This window comes from Haliotis asinina, chromosome 5 (assembly GCF_037392515.1).
Source record: "Haliotis asinina isolate JCU_RB_2024 chromosome 5, JCU_Hal_asi_v2, whole genome shotgun sequence".
NCBI classification, from domain to species: Eukaryota; Metazoa; Mollusca; class Gastropoda; order Lepetellida; family Haliotidae; genus Haliotis; species Haliotis asinina.
In genome coordinates, this window is record NC_090284.1 from 66,239,501 (window position 1) to 66,262,149 (window position 22,649).

The 22,649-nt window shown below is 39.1% G+C and overlaps 3 protein-coding genes across 5 annotated transcripts; all 3 read left to right on the forward strand.

Annotated features, from left to right (window-relative positions):
• The first annotated feature begins 2,970 nt into the window (after window positions 1-2,970).
• Window positions 2,971-7,354, forward strand: LOC137285089 (uncharacterized). 2 transcript variants are annotated; one of them, XM_067817296.1, is made up of 6 exons: window positions 2,971-3,093; window positions 3,445-3,508; window positions 4,034-4,065; window positions 4,855-4,959; window positions 5,785-5,890; window positions 6,153-7,354. In XM_067817296.1, the coding sequence occupies exons 1-6, from the start codon at window positions 3,070-3,072 to the stop codon at window positions 6,293-6,295; spliced, it is 474 nt and encodes a 157-aa protein (XP_067673397.1). In that variant the 5' UTR covers window positions 2,971-3,069; the 3' UTR covers window positions 6,296-7,354. The 2 variants fall into 2 exon arrangements, with proteins under 2 accessions (XP_067673397.1, XP_067673398.1); XM_067817297.1 differs by having other exon boundaries at window positions 2,983-3,093; window positions 4,855-4,932.
• Window positions 7,355-9,129: 1,775 nt separating this feature from the next.
• On the forward strand, window positions 9,130-13,946 carry LOC137285086 (uncharacterized). The gene is made up of 6 exons (XM_067817292.1): window positions 9,130-9,236; window positions 9,582-9,645; window positions 10,168-10,199; window positions 11,341-11,418; window positions 12,270-12,375; window positions 12,642-13,946. The coding sequence occupies exons 1-6, from the start codon at window positions 9,213-9,215 to the stop codon at window positions 12,782-12,784; spliced, it is 447 nt and encodes a 148-aa protein (XP_067673393.1). The 5' UTR covers window positions 9,130-9,212; the 3' UTR covers window positions 12,785-13,946.
• Window positions 13,947-15,867: 1,921 nt separating this feature from the next.
• On the forward strand, window positions 15,868-22,225 carry LOC137285091 (uncharacterized). Of its 2 annotated transcripts, none has more exons than XM_067817299.1 (6): window positions 15,868-15,967; window positions 16,303-16,366; window positions 16,940-16,971; window positions 18,067-18,144; window positions 21,075-21,180; window positions 21,457-22,225. In XM_067817299.1, exons 1-6 carry the CDS (start codon window positions 15,944-15,946, stop codon window positions 21,597-21,599), a joined length of 447 nt encoding a protein of 148 aa, XP_067673400.1. In that variant the 5' UTR covers window positions 15,868-15,943; the 3' UTR covers window positions 21,600-22,225. The 2 variants fall into 2 exon arrangements, with proteins under 2 accessions (XP_067673400.1, XP_067673401.1); XM_067817300.1 differs by having other exon boundaries at window positions 15,889-15,967; window positions 16,923-16,971.
• Window positions 22,226-22,649: the final 424 nt, after the last annotated feature.

Here is a 22,649-nt window from a genome sequence, read left to right on the forward strand (position 1 = left end):
ACATGAATATTATCATGCGAGCTAAATCAGATCAAATTCTTCTATATGTTAATTGTATGTCGTGAAAGACACCATACAACAGTACTGATGTAAGTCGATAATTGTTATTGAATTATTTGTATCAAATTTACCTTCAAATTTACGCAACTCATTCACTCATTCATTATTGATTCAGGTATACACCAGCACACAGCCTCGTTTAGGACCTCTGTGGATCGTCCTTTTCAAATAAAGGATGTGCGGCTTCTTGTTTCCATTTTTGCTATATACAACGACATGCCAAAACCAGTGAATTAAAGAGTGAGTGAGTCGGGTTTACGCCGCTTATAGACTATTCTTGCAATATCACGACGGTGGACACGACAAACGGGCATCACAAAGTGTACCCTTGTTGGGAATCGAACCCGAACCTTCGGCATGACGAGCCAAAGCTTTAACCACTATGGACCCCACCACTACTGAATGCAAAGAGGCATAATGTAAACTGATAATATGTTCTTTGTGGGAAGTCTGTGGTATTGATGTTGCCACTGCAATGCCCATATTATTTTAAACACACACACACACACACACACACACACACACACACACACACACACACACACACACAAAAAAAAAAAAATAAATCAACCAAACAAAAAAAAAACCAAAGCCAAACAAACAGAAAAAATACCCCCCCTCAAAAAAAGCCTCCCTAAACCCCAAACAAACAAACAAAACAAAACAAAGAAAAAACAACAACAAACAAATACCCCCCAAAACAAACAAACAAACAAAAACAACAACAAAAAAACCCCCCAAACAACCCCCCCACACCCACACACAAAACAAAACAAAAAAACAAAAAAAAAAAAACAAGAACAAAGAAACAAACCTTAACAAAAAACAAAAACAAAGAAAAAAATACTGTTGATCTTGTTTTTGTCTCCAAGTTAATTCTTCGACATTTACATGTTTGAGAGAGACTGGGAGAAGAACACCACTTAACTGTGTTACAGCCGCTGTATTTGTTCTATGTGAGATGCCAGCTTTACAGTATTTATACGTTCTTCCTGTGTAACATGAAGTACATACTTATACAAACTACACGTTTCCTCGAGATATAGCGATCAGCGGCATTTGGTGTACGGAATTTCCTTGTTGTGAGTGCCTTGGAACCAAGTCTGCTTGGTTGTCACCAGCCTTCCGATTTCCATGAACAGAGATGTTTACTCATGCATCGTCTTCTTGTAAACCTATGCAGTTAAACTGTGGATATATTCCCGTATACGCTCATGATATTAACCACAGGTTTTATATTGTAATACAACTAACAAGGTCAGTCACTCCCAATCGACCACTGGCTACGGTTGCCCTTTCCGTTGTTCTGTAAGTCAAGTTCAAGAACTAGGTTTCCATGAAATGTGTGATTAGAATGAATCCCGCCAGCCTGCAACATATATGCCATATCCTATTTATCATATTTTTATTAATATAATAACATAGTAAGTGACGCGTTAGCTTTCACAACAGGGATCAACTTTGTATAACTGACATCCAGTCTGAAACACCTCAGTCTGTTCAAGCCTGTTCATCCGGGTTGTTAGTGTTAGGAGTGAGTGAATTTAGTTTTACGCTGCTATTTGCAATATTGCAGTAATATCAAGGTGGGCTACACCAGAAATGGGCTTCGCACACTCTACCCATGTGGGCACTCGACCTCAGGTTTTCAGCGTGATGAACGAACGCTTAAAAGCTGGGGTACAAACATATATACACAGTTGGGGTGTGGCTTCCTTGCCTTGTCAGAGCTGTCGTTTGATGCAAAGCAATGCAGTATACAAGTACATTCCGTGAAATATCACAAAGCTGACTGAATGGTTCAGGTTGGACAAAGAAGTATGAGGACTCACAGCAAAAGGTGACAAGAGGAGGTGCGTTGAAACAAGCCCATGAGCTGGGAAAAAAGTTTTTTATTGTGCAGGCAGGCTGGGAGAATGAACACCACCCCTCTCCCTTGACACCATGGTGTACAGGGCTTTGCTGATGGCTATATTTTCAGAAAATAAGTAAAGATGTTTATTATATGCCAATCAAATTATCAAAACACGTTTTGAAGAGGTTGTTGGACATTTACTATATGTTAATTCTTTTGGGAAAAATCCAACCTTTTCACTCTCAGTCTCTTGCCAGGCACCCATAGACGTTACAGTCCAGTGACACGAGGGCAGATCACATCTACAATGCTGAGAAGCCAGTGGGAAACTAAATGGAAACACGTGAGTTTTATTTGAGGTTTGTAACCCTGCCTTTAACCAGTAGACTACGCCGCTGCCCTTTTAGTGATATCTGCCCAAATACTTGGTCGGATCTAATCTCCATTGTATTTCTGAGGACGTCAACAGGCTCTGTTTTCATCCTTAGATCTGAATAAATTGCTATATTTACTGAAACATCGTTTTCTGAAATGACAGCGATGAGCAGTCTATAGAGATTGAGTAAGTGAGTGAGTTGAATTTTACACCGCATTCAGCAATATTCCAGCCATTTTGCGACGGTCTGTAAATAATAGGGTCTGGCGCAAACAATCCGGTGATAAACAGCAAGAGCATTGATCTGCGCAACTGGGAACCGATGCCATGTGCCAACCATGTGCCAAGTCAGCGAGCCTTACCGCCCGATCCCATTAGTCACCCCTTACGACAAGCATAGTCGCCTTGTATGGTAAGCATTGGTTGATGAATTCGTATTCAACCCCGGGCCTTCACGGGTCTCAATAGAGATTGGAAATGGGAACATTTAACATGACGTTTTGTGAAATACCCATGCTGGACACAACAGGAAAGGCGCTGCTCTTTCTGTCATTCTTTTTTTTTGTTCATTCTTGTTTCATAAAAATGTCAATCTGACGCTTAGTGTTTGCGCATTTGTTGTTAACCAACATCAGAAAACTATTTGCAAACTTTACGTCCGCTTCACACACCTCCTTTCACGTGCTGTGATGAAGGGGAGATAACTTGGTAAACATTCTTCTACACAAAATTAGACCATGACGAATCTAAGCTGATTTCACAATTCCAGCTGGGAAGCATGGCTATGAAGCGAATATACAAGGTACAATAATCTATGATGGTAGTACTGTTACCCAATGTCTTTATTAATTGCTTTTTACATACATATCTAGGCCAATTTCTTGATCTCTATTTCATGGAAGCAGCGAACGAGCATATTCACTTCCGCATTGTCACTTCCGCAAGTTTGTGGTTTTGTGTTATGAAATCGGAGATTTAGTCAGGGTATATAGCAGTTATATGATAATGTACATAAATATTTACCACAGCAGATGTTTAGTGAAGTAGGTACATTATTGTACAATGTATATCACTATTGTTATTACCGTTTGTCATCCATTCACGTTATTGTTGCTATAATCGATTCATGTATTAACATGACCTATACATACAGGAATGGCAGGATTGTGTGGAACATCCTACAGAAGGAATATCCTTTGGACCTTTCGCAGACAACGGTAGGTAAACGAAATTTATCGTTGTATTTACCATTTTATTATTTCCTAAAGGAGAGTTTATAAACGGATTTATGACAAATTGGCTTTGAATGTATTTTAATCTCATTAGTTCCACACGTTTTTCTCAGCGGTAAATGAAAGACAATTAATCTCCCTCTGTTACTGATTGTTTGAAATATACCATACCTTTGACGATTGTTTGCTAGTCACGTTCGCTAATGATGGAACTATGTGCGCACTTATTAAAGATTTAGAAATGATTCCATTGAACAGTTACGCAATTTACTTTGTGGTACCAGTAACTGTGTTTGGTTTTACATCTGTCTTAAACAAAAAAAAAGGATAGTCGATAAAATTAGCTGATAAATTTCAATAACTTTTATACCACACTCGATTCAAATTAATTACGTTTAAACGAAATACAGATCAATGCTGTAAGAAAGGTGAGCAACGACCGCGGTTTGCATCGACACTTTAATCGCGTTGTTTTGTTTTTGTTACCATTTAGAATTTGGTCTGTTGCAGTTTTTAAATGGGACGCCATGATAGAGGGTCCGGTATGTATAAATGTCAAAGTATTCGTCTTCACATTTGTCAATGAAATCTAACCACTGAAATCAGACCACTGCCACATATATAGCTGGTATATTGCTGATTGCGACATTAAAAAGTCCACAGCGGCTTGTATCGCTTAGAAACCGTGTTAGAAAGACACGTCGGTATATAGACCCCACCCCATGCTATCTTTTTATATAGTACTAGAATAGAGTTTATACACCTTTATGTCTTTCTAACACTGTTTTTAACTGATACAAGCCCCTGTGAAAAATGCAACCAACAAACAGTACATATTATGCTGACTCCCACCAGTCATTTATTTCCGTAATGCCGAACACAAGGCTGGGTAACAAGCACAGTCTTTAATCCCCTTTACGCATGAAACGGCCCGGGATCGAACCCTTAATGTACTGCTCTCAAGACAATTATTCCATCCACATGAAAACGATATGCGTGGCCTGTACACACTAGGATATAATAGTCTATCAGTCACCTATTGTTTTCAACAAGCGGGGAGATGGTGATGTGGTGAGGCGGTGTACTAGAGAGTGTAGTGTGTAAAGTCCATAATTTTGTGTCCCCCGCCGTGACAATGCTGGATGTTTCTTTTGCTAAAAGCGTTGTAAAATCTCCACCACTCACTCAAACTAAATTAGCATTATAAATACTTTTATCCTCTGGAGTTGACGAAGTGACAAGGATAGACTGAGGACACAGTAACATGCATGTTGTGGGTCACTGCAGTCATAAACGTTCCTGCTACATTTAACTCTGACTTCCCTTGCCAGGCTGGTACACCCTACGAAGGTGGGAGTTTTATGTTGGACGTGGCGTTTCCCATGGACTATCCGTTTAAACCTCCCAGGGTGAGAAACCAGTCTAAATCTCCTAAGGTAATATGTCTGTCTCTGTATTAACCAAAGGTAAGATATCAATATGACCCCATTCCCCATTCAGGGTAACAAAATACACCCTTGAAACCACTTACGTAACCTTTATACCCACAACGATAAGATTTGCCTGTTAATTCCATATAGCTACAAACCTGTTTCTGCCCCCTTTAAGAACTCCTAAAAGTTACCTTGAGTTACCGCAAGAATGATTTTTTTCACCTCCCTAAAGTAAAATACCCCTTTTAGCCCCCTTGCTTAAAACTCTTTAGGTCCCCTACCGACAGAAATACCTTCCAACTGTCTAAGAATAGGACCCTTTAAAGCTTTGGTAATGAAAGATACGATGTTTGGCTTTTCAACAGTTTATGATCAGCTTCCGTATGAACAATTTATACAGCGTGCATAATTATAGTGTCGACCCCAGTGGCTGGTGCAGGTGCAGTTAGTGGAGTTTCCAAGTTGTATGGGAAACTAAATTAGTAATGGTGAATGGGACTGTTAGTTGTCGAGGCGTCTTGGTTATTGGGTCGAGGGTCTTGTTGATGGTCTTGTTGACGAAGGGACAGACTATTCATTGTATCTAGAGAAAATTATTAGGGAGATAACCCTTTCACCATCAATGTTCCATACGTTGGTTCTACTAGTCATCACATCCGACGACTCTTGAAACAGTCATCTTTGTCGAAACGAATAAAACTTTCCCTGAATAATAGTTGTATATCCATAAACATTGACACCATTCTTAAACATATCGGCATATGTGTGACACTAGAAAATGCGTGACATTGTGCCTGGAAAATCTGCTGTTTATCTGTCTTAACACAGGTGCAGTTCAAGACACGTATCTATCATCCAAACATTAGCATGAACGGCTTGCTCAACCTTGACATTCTCAGAGATGCGTGGAGCCCAGCACTAACTATAGCCAAAGGTGAGAATGATACCGTCGTCTTACCCAAGACAGTGTCCAACAATAATTGTTGACTTCGTACACGATTGAATCTTCTGGAGATAAGTTTAAAGATCCGGGACTGATTGTTTTCCTTGACTGAGACTAGCAAACTATAAAACACCTGAAATACGTGATATCAACGTCTGGTTGTATTTACATTGTAACAAATGTTAGGTAGGACAGTCTACAGTTTTTGTAACATGGGTTGGAATTCCATACATATTAAATTTCATCGTTCCAGTTTTACTGTGTGTGAGATGCTTGCTGGTGGATGACATCAATCCGGATGACCCCTTAGAACCAGACATTGCCCGCCTGTACATAACTGACCGAGCGAAATATGAGCAGACCGTCAGAGAATGGACGAGGAAATATGCCATGTGAACTCATCGCCACAGCTCACCATATGAAATCATTGTCACAACACACCATGTGAACTCATCTCCACAACTCATCATGTGAACTGATCATCGCAACTCAAAATGAACCTATTTCCACAACTCACTATATGAACTCATCTCATAACGCACCATGTGAAATTGTCACCACAACTCACTGTATGAACTCACCATCACTAACTGTAGAAACCAAGTTAGGCCTCCATTCCATGGACAATGGGGATTTACCTGCCTCTCCTGCCTGCCGGGTACCCATGCAGCAATCCCTCCTTCAGTCAGGCTGCAGTTGCTTCACATGTTGATGATAAATCTCGACGTGCATTTATTTGAACAATGGAAAATACAATTCTTGGGCTCGGGGATAGTCTAGTGGTTGAAGCGTTGACTCGTCACGCGGAAGACCGGGTTCGATGTGCCGCATGGGTACAATGTGTGAAGCTCGATTCTGGTGAACTCGCCGTGAATACTGGTAAAAGCAGCGTAAAACAATACTAACCCGTCACTCACTCGCCCTAAGAGATCATTGAACAACGTATCTGGGAGTTTCTAAAAGGTTGTCCCTTTTTAACATATGTATGTGTAATATCTGTCTGTTCAGCAAACACCATATGTTGTTTCGTGTCTATGCGTCAGATGTCACTTTAAACCAGCGAATGCCCTCTAGTGCCGTTTGTTTTTCTGACTATCAAGTAGTGGTGGTGTTTCATTTTTCGGTGGGATATTACAATTTACAACCCTTTGATATTTTCTACTATATTCCGACCCAGGGAGTTGAAGAATCACCACGAGTCATTTTCTTAGGTGTATAAGGGGAGTGAACTCTTGCATCCCATCTCACATTCCTCCTCAAGTTAACACCAACGAAAACAACTGTGATAAGATCGTTATTTCCCTGACTTTCTAGCGTGTTTAGGTAAACGTGACCAGTGTTGCGGTGAGGTGAATATTACCATTATAGTAATTATTGATCTGTTTTACACTGCTTCTGTGATACCTCTGTGATGACTTGTGTTAATTTGTATTCTTACAATACAATTGATAATTATACCCTACCACTTTGTTTTTTGTCGGTTCCATACAATCAGTTTCAACTGAGCAGTCAGCACGGTACAACAGTATCTAGATTGGCTGTCTAAAGATGATAGATTTTCTGAATTTGCTTCCCACAAACCACATCTGTATTTCTAACTTGAATTTGGTAAAAGAGGTTGCCATTTATCTATTAAGGTACCCCCAAACGTGTACAGTTTGGAACGATAGGATTGTATTTCTGTGCCAAACGAATCACAGTGTCATTATTCCGAACACAGCAATTCTTTTTCCTTCATGTTACCTTCATGAAACATGTGTAAGGTTTATTGCATGAAATTTGCATGTTTGAATGCATGTTATTACCAATCGGCTATTAGTATCATAAATGAAATGCATGCATCGATGGATCTGGAAAACACCTAGACGAGTTAGAATATGTTCCTTCCATGCATAATAATTCATGAAATACATAAGTTACGGCACTTCTCTTCAGTGGAGTGGAATGTAAACGCAAAAAATAAGATCAAACTTGATTAGTAATAAATCAACATACGTGGCTCTGGTACTAGACTAGACTAGATAAACTAGACTCTGTTTATCAGCTGTGGTCATAAGTAGGTATCAAAACGTAGAAAGAAAAATAGATGGAGAGAAAATATTAAGAAGGAAACATGGCTCCCGTTATTTAACCTGACGCAGATTTGTGTCATTTGAATAGCTTGTCGTGCATGGAGTATCTCCATGAACAAATAGAATTCATGCGACGTGATTTGTGTTCTGTGTAATATGAAGGTAACGACAATTTTGACGAAAACATCTTATACAAAGTACACGTATCAGTAGCATGTGGTGTAAAGAAATATCCTTTGAATCAAGTCTATATCATTTTCGTCACCAGCCTTCTGATTTATTTGAACAGAGATATTCACTCGTACATTATATACTGACGTGCAAAAGAAACTTTCTCCTCGTTCAATTTGATCTCACTGAAAAACAACAACTAGAAATCGAGAATGCCAGCATTCCGATGGCCCTCTCTTGCTCTGCTGAAGTTGACTTCGACATTGTAAAGTGGTTTCCTGGTGAAGGACTATGTGCCCGATGTGAGGTTAGTTTTTATATCGTGCATTTTACCCTTACTTGCAAAACACGTGCATTTTACTGTTTTCGATGCAAAGTTGTCATATAACTCAAAATGCTTATGAACTTGTGCGGGTAGAATGTGGATCTGTTTTACGCATGTGCATATGATATGTAAAACGGCTTTTATATTGTTACACAGCCAATGAAGCCGCCCCAAGCACAATGGATCTCCAATCACAGAGGTAAGACAATCTCCATTTTCATCGTTCTGTAGGAACTAGAGCATTCGAAGAATAGTGTGATCATAATGAACATATCTAATTCATCATACTACAGTACATAAATGATGCTTTCACTTGCAGTGTTGACATGTTATTCATAAGATCAGTTGTATATAACAGATTTCCAGTAAACCAATACGTCCATTCGACTTTCCCCATCCGGCTTGTTATGAACATTTGCACATATGTGAGGCAGTTCTAATCTCCATTGTATTCAAACAGGAAGGACACGCTCTGTTTTCATCTGTGAATAAATTGCAATATTCGCTGTGAAACCCTGTTTGTGTGAGAAAATGAATATATAACTCTGACGCTCTGTGATTACACATGTGTCTTCAAACAGCATCAGAAAACAATTAGCAAGCGTCAGGTGAACTATAGGTTACGTCCGCTTCACACACCTCCTTTCACGCACTGTGATGAAGGGGAGGTAACTTGGTAAACATTCTCTACACAAAATTAGACCATGACGAATCTAAGCTGATTTCACAATTCCACCTGGGAATCATGGCTATGAAGCGAATATACAAGGTACAGTGATCTACGATGGCAGTACTGTTACCCAATATCTATATCAGTTTCGTTTTAAGCTACATATCTAGGCCAATTTCTTGATCGCTATTTCATGGAAGCAGCGAACGAGCATATATATATATATATTCACTTCCGCATTGTAAGTTTGTGGTTTTGTGTTATGAAATCGGAGGTTTATTCACTGTATACAGCAGTTATTGGGCATTGTACATACATATATACAATAGCAGGTGTGTATTGAAGTAAACAAATTAATATTGTTATTATTGTCGTTTTTCATCCATTCACGTTATTGTTGCTATAATCGATTCGATCATGTATTAACATGACCTATACATACAGGAATGGCAGGATTGTGTGGAACATCCTATAGAAGGAATATCCTTCAGACCCTTCGCAGACTATGGTAGGTAAACGAAATTTATTGTTGTATTGGCCATTTTATTATTTCCTAAAGGAGAGTTTATAAACGGATTTATGACAAATTTGCTTTGAATGTATTTTAATCCACACGTTTTTCTCAGCGATGAATGAAAGACTATCAATCTCCTTCTGTTACTGATTGTTTGAAATACACCATACCTCTGACGATTGTTAGCTAGTCACGTTCGCTAATGACGGAACTATGTGCGCTCTTATTAAAGATTTAGAAATGATTCCAATGAATAATTACCCAATTTACTTTGTGGTAACAGTAATTGTGTTTGGTTTTACATCCGTCTCAAACGAAAATGATAGTCGATGCAAAGGAGCGTAATGTCGTTGATAAATTTCAATAACTTTTATACCACACTCGATTCAAATTAATTACGTTTAAACGAAATACAGATCAATGCTGAAAGAAAGGTGAGCAACGACCGCGGTTTGCATCGACACTTTAATCGCGTTGTTTTGTTTTTGTTACCATTTAGAATTTGGTCTGTTGCAGTTTTTAAATGGGACGCCACCATAGAGGGTCCGGTATGTATAAATGTCAAAGTATTCGTCTTCACATTTGTCAATGGAATCTAACCTAAGAGACCCCAGGACTTAAAAGCAAATCATATTTCATATATTGCTTACCCCTACGTTTTATAAGAAAAGACATAAAATAATTTTAGTCGAGTTGTTCTCATTGCGATATGGCTACAATATTGCCGATGCAGCGTAAAATTTCACTCACTCACTCACTTTGTTCAATAAATATCGTTTCATCGGTGATCAAAGCACTCCAACAAACTAAATCAGTGGTTTGAGGGATATGTGGCTGAATTATTGTCCCTATATGCATATGTCCATGAGTGTATGTAAATGTGTACGCGTTTGTCACAGTTTAAACTGAATTGCATCAGACGGAATATTTCAGTGGATATCCGGGTTAGAACTAGTTCTCAGCAACCCAAGCTTGTCGTTAAGGACGACTAACGGGATCAAGTTGCCAGGCTTGCTGACTTGGATGACGTATCCCCAATGTGTACATTGATGCTCATGCTGTGGTCCACTGGACACATCGATGTATAGACCCCACCCCATACTATCTGTTTATATAATACTAGAGTAGAGTGTATACACCTTTATGCCTTTTTAACACTGTTTCTAACTGATACAAGCCCCTGTGAAAAATGCAACCAACAAACTGGACAGATTATGCTGACTCCGTAATGCCGAACACAAGGCTGGGTAACAAGCACCGTTTTTAATCCCCTTTATGTATGAAACGGCCCGGGATCGAACCATTAATGTTCTGCTCTCAAGACAATTATTCCATCCATATGAAAACGATATGCGTGGCCTGTACACACTAGGATATAATAGTCTATCAGTCACCTATTGTTTTCAACAAGCGGGGAGATGGTGGTGTGGTGAGGCGGTGTACTAGAGAGTGTAGTGTGTAAAGTCCATAATTTTGTGTCCCCCGCCGTGACAATGCTGGATGTTTCTTTTGCTAAAAGCGTTGTAAAATCTCCACCACTCACTCAAACTAAATTAGCATTATAAATACTTTTATCCTCTGGAGTTGATGATATGACAAGGATAGACTGAGGACACAGTAACATGCATGTTGTGGGGCATTGCAATCATAAATTTTCCTGCTACATTTAACTCTGACTTCCCTTGCCAGGCTGGTACACCCTACGAAGGTGGGAGTTTTATGTTGGACGTGGGCTTTCCCATGGACTATCCGTTTAAACCTCCCAAGGTAAGAAACCAGTCTAAATCTCCTAAGGTAATATGTCTGTTTCTGTATTAACCAAAGGTAAGATATCAATATGACCTCATTCCCCTTTCAGCATAACGAAATATACCCTTGAAACCACTTAGCTAAACCTTTATACCCACAATGATACGATTTGCCTGTTAGTTCCATAAAGCTACAAACCTGTTTCTGCCCCCTTTAAGAACTCCTAAAAGTTACCTTGAATTACCGCAAGAATGACTTTTCACCTCCCTAAAGTAAAATACCCCTTTTAGCCCCCTTGCTTAAAACTCTTTAGGTCCCCTACCGACAGAAATACCTTCCAACTGTCTAAGAATAGGACCCTTTAAAGCTTTGGTAATGAAAGATACGATGTTTGGCTTTTCAACAGTTTATGATCAGCTTTCGTATGAACAATTTATACAGCTTGTATAATTATAGTGTCGACCCCAGTGGCTGGTGCATGTGCAGTTAGTGGAGTTTCCAAGTTGTGTGGGAAACTAAATTAGTAATGGTGAATGGGACTGTTAGTTGTCGAGGCGTCTTGGTTATTGGGTCGAGGGTCTTGTTGATGGTCTTGTTGACGAAGGGACAGACTATTCATTGTATCTAGAGAAAAGTATTAGGGAGATAACCCTTTCACCATCAATGTTCCATACGTTGGTTCAACTAGTCATCACATCCGACGACTCTTGAAACAGTCATCTTTGTCGAAACGAATAAAACTTTCCCTGAATAATAGTTGTATATCCATAAACATTGACACCATTCTTAAACATATCGGCATATGTGTGACACTAGAAAATGCGTGACATTGTGCCTGGAAAATCTGCTGTTTATCTGTCTTAACACAGGTGCAGTTCAAGACACGTATCTATCATCCAAACATTAGCAAGAAGGGCTTGCTCAACCTGGACATTCTCAAAGATGCGTGGAGCCCAGCACTAACTATAGCCAAAGGTGAGAATGATACCGTCGTCTTACCCAAGACAGTGTCCAACAATAATTGTTGACTTCGTACACGATTGAATCTTCTGGAGATAAGTTTAAAGATCCGGGACTGATTGTTTTCCTTGACTGACACTAGCAAACTATAAAACACCTGAAATAACTACGTGATATCAACGTCTGGTTGTATTTACATTGTAACAAATGTTAGGTAGGACAGTCTACAGTTTTTGTAACATGGGTTGGAATTCCATACATATTAAATTTCATCGTTCCAGTTTTACTGTGTGTGAGATGCTTGCTGGTGGATGACATCAATCCGGATGACCCCTTAGAACCAGACATTGCCCGCCTGTACAAAACTGACCGAGCGAAATATGAGCAGACCGTCAGAGAATGGACGAGGAAATATGCCATGTGAACTCATCGCCACAGCTCACCATATGAAATCATTGTTACAACACATCATGTGAACTCATCTGTGCAACTGACCCTGGGAACTCATTGTCAGAACACACCACGTGAACTCATCTCCACAACTGACCCTGTGAACTCATTGTCACAACACACCATGTGAACTCATCTCCACAACTCATCATGTGAACTGATCATCGCAACTCAAAATGAACCTATTTCCACAACTCACTATATGAACTCATCTCATAACGCACCATGTGAAATTGTCACCACAACTCACTGTATGAACTCACCATCACTAACTGTAGAAACCAAGTTAGGCCTCCATTCCATGGACAATGGGGATTTACCTGCCTCTCCTGCCTGCCGGGTACCCATGCAGCAATCCCTCCTTCAGTCAGGCTGCAGTTGCTTCACATGTTGATGATAAATCTCGACGTGCATTTATTTGAACAATGGAAAATACAATTCTTGGGCTCGGGGATAGTCTAGTGGTTGAAGCGTTGACTCGTCACGCGGAAGAGCGGGTACGATGTGCCACATGGGTACAATGTGTGAAGCTCGATTCTGGTGAACTCGCCGTGAATACTGGTAAAAGCAGCGTGAAACCTAACTAACTCACTCACTCGCCCTAAGAGATCATTGAACAACGTATCTGGGAGTTTCTAAAAGGTTGTCCCTTTTTAACAAATGTATGTGTAATATCTGTCTGTTCAGCAAACACCATATGTTGTTTCGTGTCTATTCATCAGATGTCACTTTAAACCAGCGAATGCCCTCTGGTGCCGTTTGTTTTTCTGACTATCAAGTAGTGGTGGTGTTTCATTTTTCGGTAGGGTATTACAGTTTACAACCCTTTGATATTGTCTACTATATTCCGACCCAGGGAGTTGAAGAATCTCCACGAGTCATTTTCTTAGGTGTATAAGGGGAGTGAACTCTTGCATCCCATCTCACATTCCTACTCAAGTTAACACCAACGAAAACAACTGTGATAAGATCGTTATTTCCCTGACTTTCTAGCGTGTTTAGGTAAACGTGACCAGTGTTGCGGTGAGGTGAATATTACCATTATAGTAATTATTGATCTGTTTTACACTGCTTCTGTGATACCTCTGTGATGACTTGTGTTAATTTGTATTCTTACAATACAATTGATAATTACACCCTACCACTTTGTTTTTTGTCGGTTCCATACAATCAGTTTCAACTGAGCAGTCAGCACGGTACAACAGTATCTAGATTGGCTGTCTAAAGATGATAGATTTTCTGAATTTGCTTCCCACAAACCACATCTGTATTTCTAACTTGAATTTGGTAAAAGAGGTTGCCATTTATCTATTAAGGTACCCCCAAACGTGTACAGTTTGGAACGATGGGATTGTATTTCTGTGCCAAACGAATCACTGTGTCATTATTCCGAACACAGCAATTCTTTTTCCTTCATGTTACCTTCATGAAACATGTGTAAGGTTTATTGCATGAAATTTGCATGTTTGAATGCATGTTATTACCAATCGGCTATTAGTATCATAAATGAAATGCATGCATCGATGGATCTGGAAAACACCTAGACGAGTTAGAATATGTTCCTTCCATGCATAATAATTCATGAAATACATAAGTTACGGCACTTCTCTTCAGTGGAGTGGAATGTAAACGCAAAAAATAAGATCAAACTTGATTAGTAATAAATCAACATACGTGGCTCTGGTACTAGACTAGACTAGATAGACTAGACTCTGTTTATCAGCTGTGGTCATAAGTAGGTATCAAAACGTAGAAAGAAAAATAGATGGAGAGAAAATATTATGAAGGAAAACATGGCTGCCCTTATTTAACCTAACGCAGATTTGTGTCATTTGAATAGATTGCCGTGCATGGAGTATCTCCATGAACAAATAGAATTCATGCGATGTGATTTGTGTTCTGTGTACCTTGTAATATGAAGGTAACGACAATTTTGACGAAAACATCTTATACAAAGTACACGTATCAGTAGCATGTGGTGTAAAGAAATATCCTTTGAATCAAGTCTATATCATTTTCGTCACCAGCCTTCTGATTTATTTGAACAGAGATATTCACTCGTACATTATATACTGACGTGCAAAAGAAACTTTCTCCTCGTTCAATTTGATCTCACTGAAAAACAACTAGAAATCGAGAATGCCAGCATTCCGATGGCCCTCTCTTGCTCTGCTGAAGTTGACTTCGGCATTGTAAAGTGGTTTCCTGGTGAAGGACTATGTGCCCGATGTGAGGCTATTTGTATACCATGCATTTGACCCTTACTTGCAAAGCACGTGCATTTTACTGTTTTCGATGCAAAGTTGTCATATAACTCAAAATGCTTGTGAACGTGTGCGGGTAGAATGTGAATCTGTTTTACGCATGTGCATATGATATGTAAAACGGCTTTTATATTGTTACACAGCGAATGAAGTCGCCCCAAGCACAATGGATCTCCAATCACAGAGGAACGACGACCTCCAATTCCATTGTTCTGTAGGAACTAGAGCATTCCAATCAGTGTGATCATAATGAACATATCTTATTCATCATACTACAGTACATAAATGATGCTTTCACTTGCAGTGTTGGCGTGTTATTCATGAGATCAGGTGTATATAACAGATTTCCAGTAAATCAATACGTCCATTCCAGACCCGACAGTTTCGAGCCTCTACATCCGGCTTGTTATGGATATTTGCACATATGTGAGGCAGTTTTAAACTCCATTGTATCGAAATAGGAAGGACACGCTCTGTTTTCATCTGTGACTAAATTGCAATATTCACTGAAAACCTGATTTTATAAAATCACTGTCATGGGCAGTCTACAGAGATTGAAACAGGGGATAATATTAACTGTAATAATGCTAAATATTTACATTGAATATAGTAGAATGTACTGTACGATTGTTCAGTCTTAATTTTTGTGAGAAAATGAATATATAGCTCTGTCACTTTGTGATTATGCGTGTGTCGTTAACAAGCATCAGAAAACTATTTGCAAACGTCAGGTGTACTATAGGTTACGTCCGCTTCACACACCTCCTGTCACGTGCTGTAATGAAGGGGAGGTAACTTGGTAAACATTCTTCTACACAAAATTAGACCATGACGAATCTAAGCTGATTTCACAATTCCACCTGGGAATCATGGCTATGAAGCGAATATACAAGGTACATGCCCACTGATCCACGATGGTAGTACTGTCACCCAATGTCTATATCAGTTTCTTATTAAACTACAAATCTAGGCCAATTTCTTGATCTCTATTTCATGGAAGCAGCGAACGAGCATATTCACTTCCGCATTGTAAGTTTGTGGTTTTGTGTTATGAAATCGGAGGTTTATTCATTGCATATGGCAGTTATTTGACATTGTACATAAATATATATCATAGCAAGTATGTATTGAAGTAAGTATATTAATATTGTTATTATTGCCGTTTTTCATCCATTACCGTTATTGTTGCTATAATCGATTCATGTATTAATCTGTACTATTCATACAGGAATGGCAGCACTGTTTGGAACATCCTATACAAGGAATATCCTTTGGGCCTTTCGCAGACAACGGTATGTAAACGAAATATATTTCGGTATTTTATTATTTCGTAAAGGAGATTTTACAAATGGGAGTTTGACAGATTTACGTGTATTTCTCAGCGGTATATGAAAGACTTTCTCTCTACTGTTACTGAATGTTTGAAATATACCATACCTCTGACGTCACGTTTGCTTATGACGGAACTATGTGCGCTCTTATTAAAGGTTTAGAAATGATTCCAATGAACAATTACCCAATTTACTTCGTGGTAACAGTAATTGCGTTTGGTTTTACATCATTTAAAAAAATGATAGACGATGGCAAGGAGCGTAAATCAGCACGTTGTTGGTGAATATCAAATATCAATAACTTTTATACTTTCATGGATTGTTACTACACTTTGATCGTTTTCCTGTTGATTGTGTAAATTGTAGTCACGTGTGTGTGTGTGTGTGTATGTGTGTGTGTGTGTGTGCTTTCCCTTGACGAGTTCTATAAAAACATTTCCAACAACAAACTGGAACTATGATAGCTTTGTTTTATTTATTCGAATCAAAGGTTTTATTTTGTTTTGTTACCATTTAGAATTTGGTGTGTTGCAGTATTTAACTGGGACGCCATCATAGAGGGTCCGGTATGTATAAATGTCAAAGTATTCGTCTTCACATTTGTCTGTGGAATCTAACCTAAGAGACCCCAGGCCTTTAAAGCAAATCATAATTCATATACCCCTACGTTTTATAAGAAAAGACATAAAATCATATTAGTTGTCATTGCAATATGGCTACAATGTTGCCGATGAAATGGAAAACGACAATTCACTCACTCACTTACCCAGATTTGTTCAGTAAATATCGTGCTTTCCTTTACCCAAAGTGTTCCAACAAACGACATCAGTGTTTTGAGGGGTATGTGGTTGGACATGGCTTTATGAATTATTATTGCTCCTATATAGGGACGTACATGAGCGTGTGTGCACCGTTGGTACAGTTTAACGTATTACACTACCTGTGAATACCCGGATTAAAACGGGTTTTCAAGTACCCAAGCTTGTCGTTAACGGCGACTAACGGGATTGGGTTGTCTGCCTCGGTAACACACGTTATCGTATCTCAGTTGTGCTGACTGACACTTATGTTGTTGATCACTGGATTGCCTGGATTGGAATATTTACAGACCGCCGACACAAAGCTGGAATATTGCAGACAGAGAGTTATAATGACTCTTACCAGTCCTTGTTTTTTTTATTGTTTTTGATGCATGAACGGCAGTGGATCGAACCGCCAGTCAATATGTGAAGCCCATTTTCGTTGTCCTCCGCAGTGATAGTGCTGGATTAGTCATTTGGCTAAAATCGGTGGCAGACTAACCTAACCCATTCGAGACTAGCGGTGTAAAGACTGAGGGTTCTGGGAGAGGTGGTTAAAGCGTTCGCTCGTCACGCCGAACACCCTGGTTCGATTCCCCACATGGGTACAATGTGCGAGGCCCATTTTCCGGTGTCCCCCGCCGTGATATTGCTGGAAAATTGCTGAAAGCGGCGTAAAATCAAACTCGCTCACTCACTCACTCTGGGGGTTCTGATGTGACAATGATTTCACATCGTCGTTAAGGTTAGACCGAGGACGTATTGCCATGCATGTTGTTCTTCACCGCATTTTGCAACACCACTGCTACATTTGGATCATACAAACTTATGCTGCATTATGACACCGATTTCTTTTGCCAGGCTGGTACACCCTACGAAGGTGGGATTTTTATGTTGGACGTGGCGTTCCCCATTCTATATCCATTTAGACCCCCCAAGGTGAGAAACCGACTTAAACCTCCTCAGTAAATGCGTGGCTTGTATATCTGTCTCCATGTAAGCCACAACAACCCATGAGCTGCGGTATTAAAATGGTAGAAAACTAGCATAAAATGTAAAATGATTTTATAAAGATTGTAAACTTGTAATTATATGGTTTTACAAATATCTGGGTGGATACGTCGCTGATCAATTATCATTGTCATTGCATGCAAACTATGCAGCAATGCAGACAGAGAAAGTACTCCTAGGTTCCCTAACATGAATACATATTCTTGGTGACCTTAGTATGAATTCGTTTTTCAAAATATTTGATGTAAAAATCCTATTCTTTTGTATCGCTCAGACATTTTGGGGATCAAATACACTAAAATTAGAAATGGTACATTTGTAATCCTGTAAAAGGGTTTTGGGTGTTAAATAACACACTCCGAACATCATGATCAATGGAGAGTGTGGCAGGTTTCCTGTATTCAAGGTAATACCCATGTACGAAATACCTATCGCTTACCGAAGAAATATTATAACATGATAGTTCTTATGGTAGGAATGGATAAAAAGTAGATGAGAAAGTATACAGTAAGTTTAACACGGTTCCGATGATCATCTCATGAATTTTCAATTTAAAAAGGTCAATAGAAACATCAATAGAAAACATACAACTTGTCAATTATGTTACTCAGATGCAATCTTGTATGCCCGAACTACACTAATCTTTTAAGTACATTTGTACACATATAAAAGAAAAAATATTATGCCCATCCAAGTAGACTTACGTTTTCACTACTGCTAAAGTTCAAGGAAATGGTTAAACCTGACCATGTATATTTTCTACGCATTTGTACATAGAAAACGCATTATTTCATGAACGTGTATGGAACAAATACACATTTTGTACTATAGGCATGAGTCCTTTTGAGTTCCGGGTAAAGATTAATTGATTGAATGATAATTACTTTTTTCGCGTTAATGCAAAAACCTGCGTTTTTCACGTAAAGAAATAATAAAAGCATGCGAAAGTAGTTTACGTGCATGTTTTGGTCACATAGAATCTGATCTACTTAATTTTAAATGTACCTTAAAACAGCAACATATATAAAGCATTAAATTTTGAAAAGATTCAGCAATTTAATGAAAATTTCACGTGACTAAAGATTTGGGCTACATCTGCACGCACTCGAACAAACCCATCCACGAGCACTGTTAATTATAACCCTGACGTATGATACGCCCTTGGAAACACTTTGCAAAACCTTTATAGTCACTTAGAGAAAGCGTGTCTGTTTAATATTACACAATTAAGTACCCTTTGAGAACCACTTCATGTGGATTTTCATAGCTAAAGAATAATATTTTACCTCTCCAAGGTATCATTTTAACCCCTTCGCGTTAGATACAGTATGGTTCAAAATTATTGAGAATAGCTAAAGCATTTCATATTATTAAACGAGAACAAATCAGATAAAATTGAATGTATTGTGAAAGTGAACTGACCTTTTCATGTTGTGTAGGTAACAATTTGATATTTTATCAAGTCTCCTTGAGCTTCACGGCACAGTCTAAGACGGGTAGGCATACTTCCTACCAGAGAGGTTAGTGTCTCGTGAGTTATGCTGTCCCAGTATCGGACCACTTCTCTCTTCATGTCTTCAATTTTTGTCAACCCCTTTTGATTCACACATTCCTTAATCATCCCCCAAATGTTCTCAATGGGATTTAAGTCAGGACTAAATGCAGGAAATGGTAATGCAGTCACATTTTTCTCCTGAAACCACTGCTTGGCATGTTTTGCGGTGTGTTTAGGATCACTATCTTGCTGCAAAATCCAGTCATTTCCATAAAACACATGTGCACTTGGAAGGAGAAAATTATCTAATATGTTAGTGTAGCGTTGACTTGTCAGATTTCCAGCGGAAACACACACAGCGGGTTCGTTCCTATTAAGGATATCCCTCCCCATACATGAAACTTTGGGCTGTATTTAGGTCGTCGATACAACGGTGCTGGCGCATACTTTGTCCATATTTTCACATTATTGGGATATACCCATATTGAGCTTTCATCAGTAAAAATCACATTTTCCCAGTCAAAGTTTTCATGTGCCAAACACCACTCAACACGCCTGTCTTTATGTTCTTGTTTCATGAGAGGAGAAGGAATTCCAGTCTTTTTCTCCCATCCAAGATCAATCAAATTTCTTCTAACTGTAGATTTTGATACAACTGTTGATCCCCTTTCTATCATTTCATACCTGATGTTGGAGATGCTTGCCCTTTGCTTTTTAGACGCTAAAATTCCCAGCCGGACGCGATCTGAGAAGTCCAATTTTCTGGGTCTCCCTGCTCCTTTCTGGTGCCCAAAATCCTTTCCCTCTTTAAAATTCTTCTTAATCCTATACACAGTAGAAAGAGGAGTTCCTGTTCTCTCTGCCAATGTATTTACATCATCAATTCCTTGATTACACAACTCAAAAATCAACCTTCTTTTATCTTCAGCAGACATTGTTGACAGTGCTGAGGAAAATGACGTCTGCTACAAATTCAGGGGAGGTAACTCTAATTGTACTATACTCAGTAGGCCAAGATGAGTTACTTCCCTTATACCATTACTTAGTTTTAAGTATCAGTGAATCAGTTGAGGTGTTAGGATAGCTCAAAGTAAGAAGAAAAATTCTCAATAATTATGAACCAGACTATACGACTTGAAAGTCCCCTACCGAAATAAACCCCTTTCAACCTCCAACGATTAGGTCCCTATCTACCTTCGGTGGCGTCACGTTTTTCCATGGTCTGTTATTTTTTTTGTGCGAACAATACATCTGTTGATAGTGCCCATCCAGAAAAGCGTGCATAGATAGTGCAGTTCCTCGATTGACGAGGTCCCAATTGAGAAGGGTTCGCTGTTTATCTGCCTGTGCTGTCTTAACACAGGTGCAGTTCAAGACAAGTATCTATCATCCAAACATCAGCAGGGACGGCTTGCTTAACCTGGACATTCTCAGAGACAATTGGGGCCCGTCACTCACAATATCCAAAGGTGCTAATGATACCGCCTTCTTACATGAGACAATGTCTACGATTAACTGTTGGCTTTCCTTCTTGCAGGACTGAATCTTCTAGAGATAAGTTTTAAGATCTAGGAATGATTGTTTTCCTTGGCTGAGACTAGCAAACGATCAAACAACTGAAATGACTGCGTGATATGTCAACGTCTGGTTGGAGTTTCATTGTTACAAGTGTTTGGTAGGACAGTCTACAGTTTTTGTAACATTTTTGGAAGGTGTTCCTTACATATTATATTTCATCGTTCCAGTTTTGCTGTGTGTGAGAAGCTTGCTGGTGGATGGAGTTAATCCGGATGACCCCTTGGAACCAGATATTGCCCGCCTGTACAAGACTGACCGGGTGAAATATGAGCAGACCGTCAGAGAGTGGACGAGGAAATATGCCATGTGAACTCATCTCCACAGCTCACCATATGAAATCATTGTGACAATAGATTTTCACAACTCTCCCCATGAACTCCTCTCTACAACTCAACATGAGAAACCATCTGCACAACACATTACATGAACTCATCATCACAACTCACCATGTGAACTCATTGTCACAACTCACCACGTGAACTTATCATCACAACTCACCTTGTGAACTTATCATCACAACTCACCATGTGAACTCACCATCACAACTCATCATGTGAATTCATCACAACACACGATGTAAACTCATCATCACAACTCCCCATGTGAACTCATTGTCACAACTCACTATGTGATCCTAATCCTCACAACACATTACATAAACTCATCACAACACACCATGTGATCTCACTGACAAAGCATGTCATGTGCACCTCAGCAGCTGACACGTCTATGTATCAGCTATAATGTGGCTTAAAAATGTACACGATTCCTGAAATCAAGCTAGTCTTCCATTCTATGGTCTATCAGGATTTACTTGCCTCTCCTGTCTGCTGGGTACCAATGCAAAAATCATCTCTCAGGCTACAATTGTTTTAAACGATAAAAAGTTATGTATAATTCATGAATATTTAACAAAAAATAAACAAACGAAACTCACTGAGTATTTTTCTTAGAAACATGCACACCATGTAATAAGCACCAACGATAAGGTCTTCGCTAGTGGCCGTACAGAGTAACGGCTCGCTAAGGCTGAATAACATTGCGACCGGTACGTTTTGTACTTTATACGCTATATTGTAAAACTCCTGTCAATAACGTATAGCCAGTACTTGGAGCAGGTATTCGAAAATGAAAATTTGTTCAAATAAATTGTTTTAAGTGTGCGTTTACGAACTCATGAATCTTTGATTCCAGAGCTGACGCTTTCGATTTCATCTGTTTATTATTATCTAAATTTGTTGTAATGAGAAACTCAATTTGAACATTTATTTTCAAAAACCCATTACCATAACATGATTATTAACTGCATTGACCGCAATATGTCAGAAAAGGCAATTATTCATGACATTTTATAAGTGTA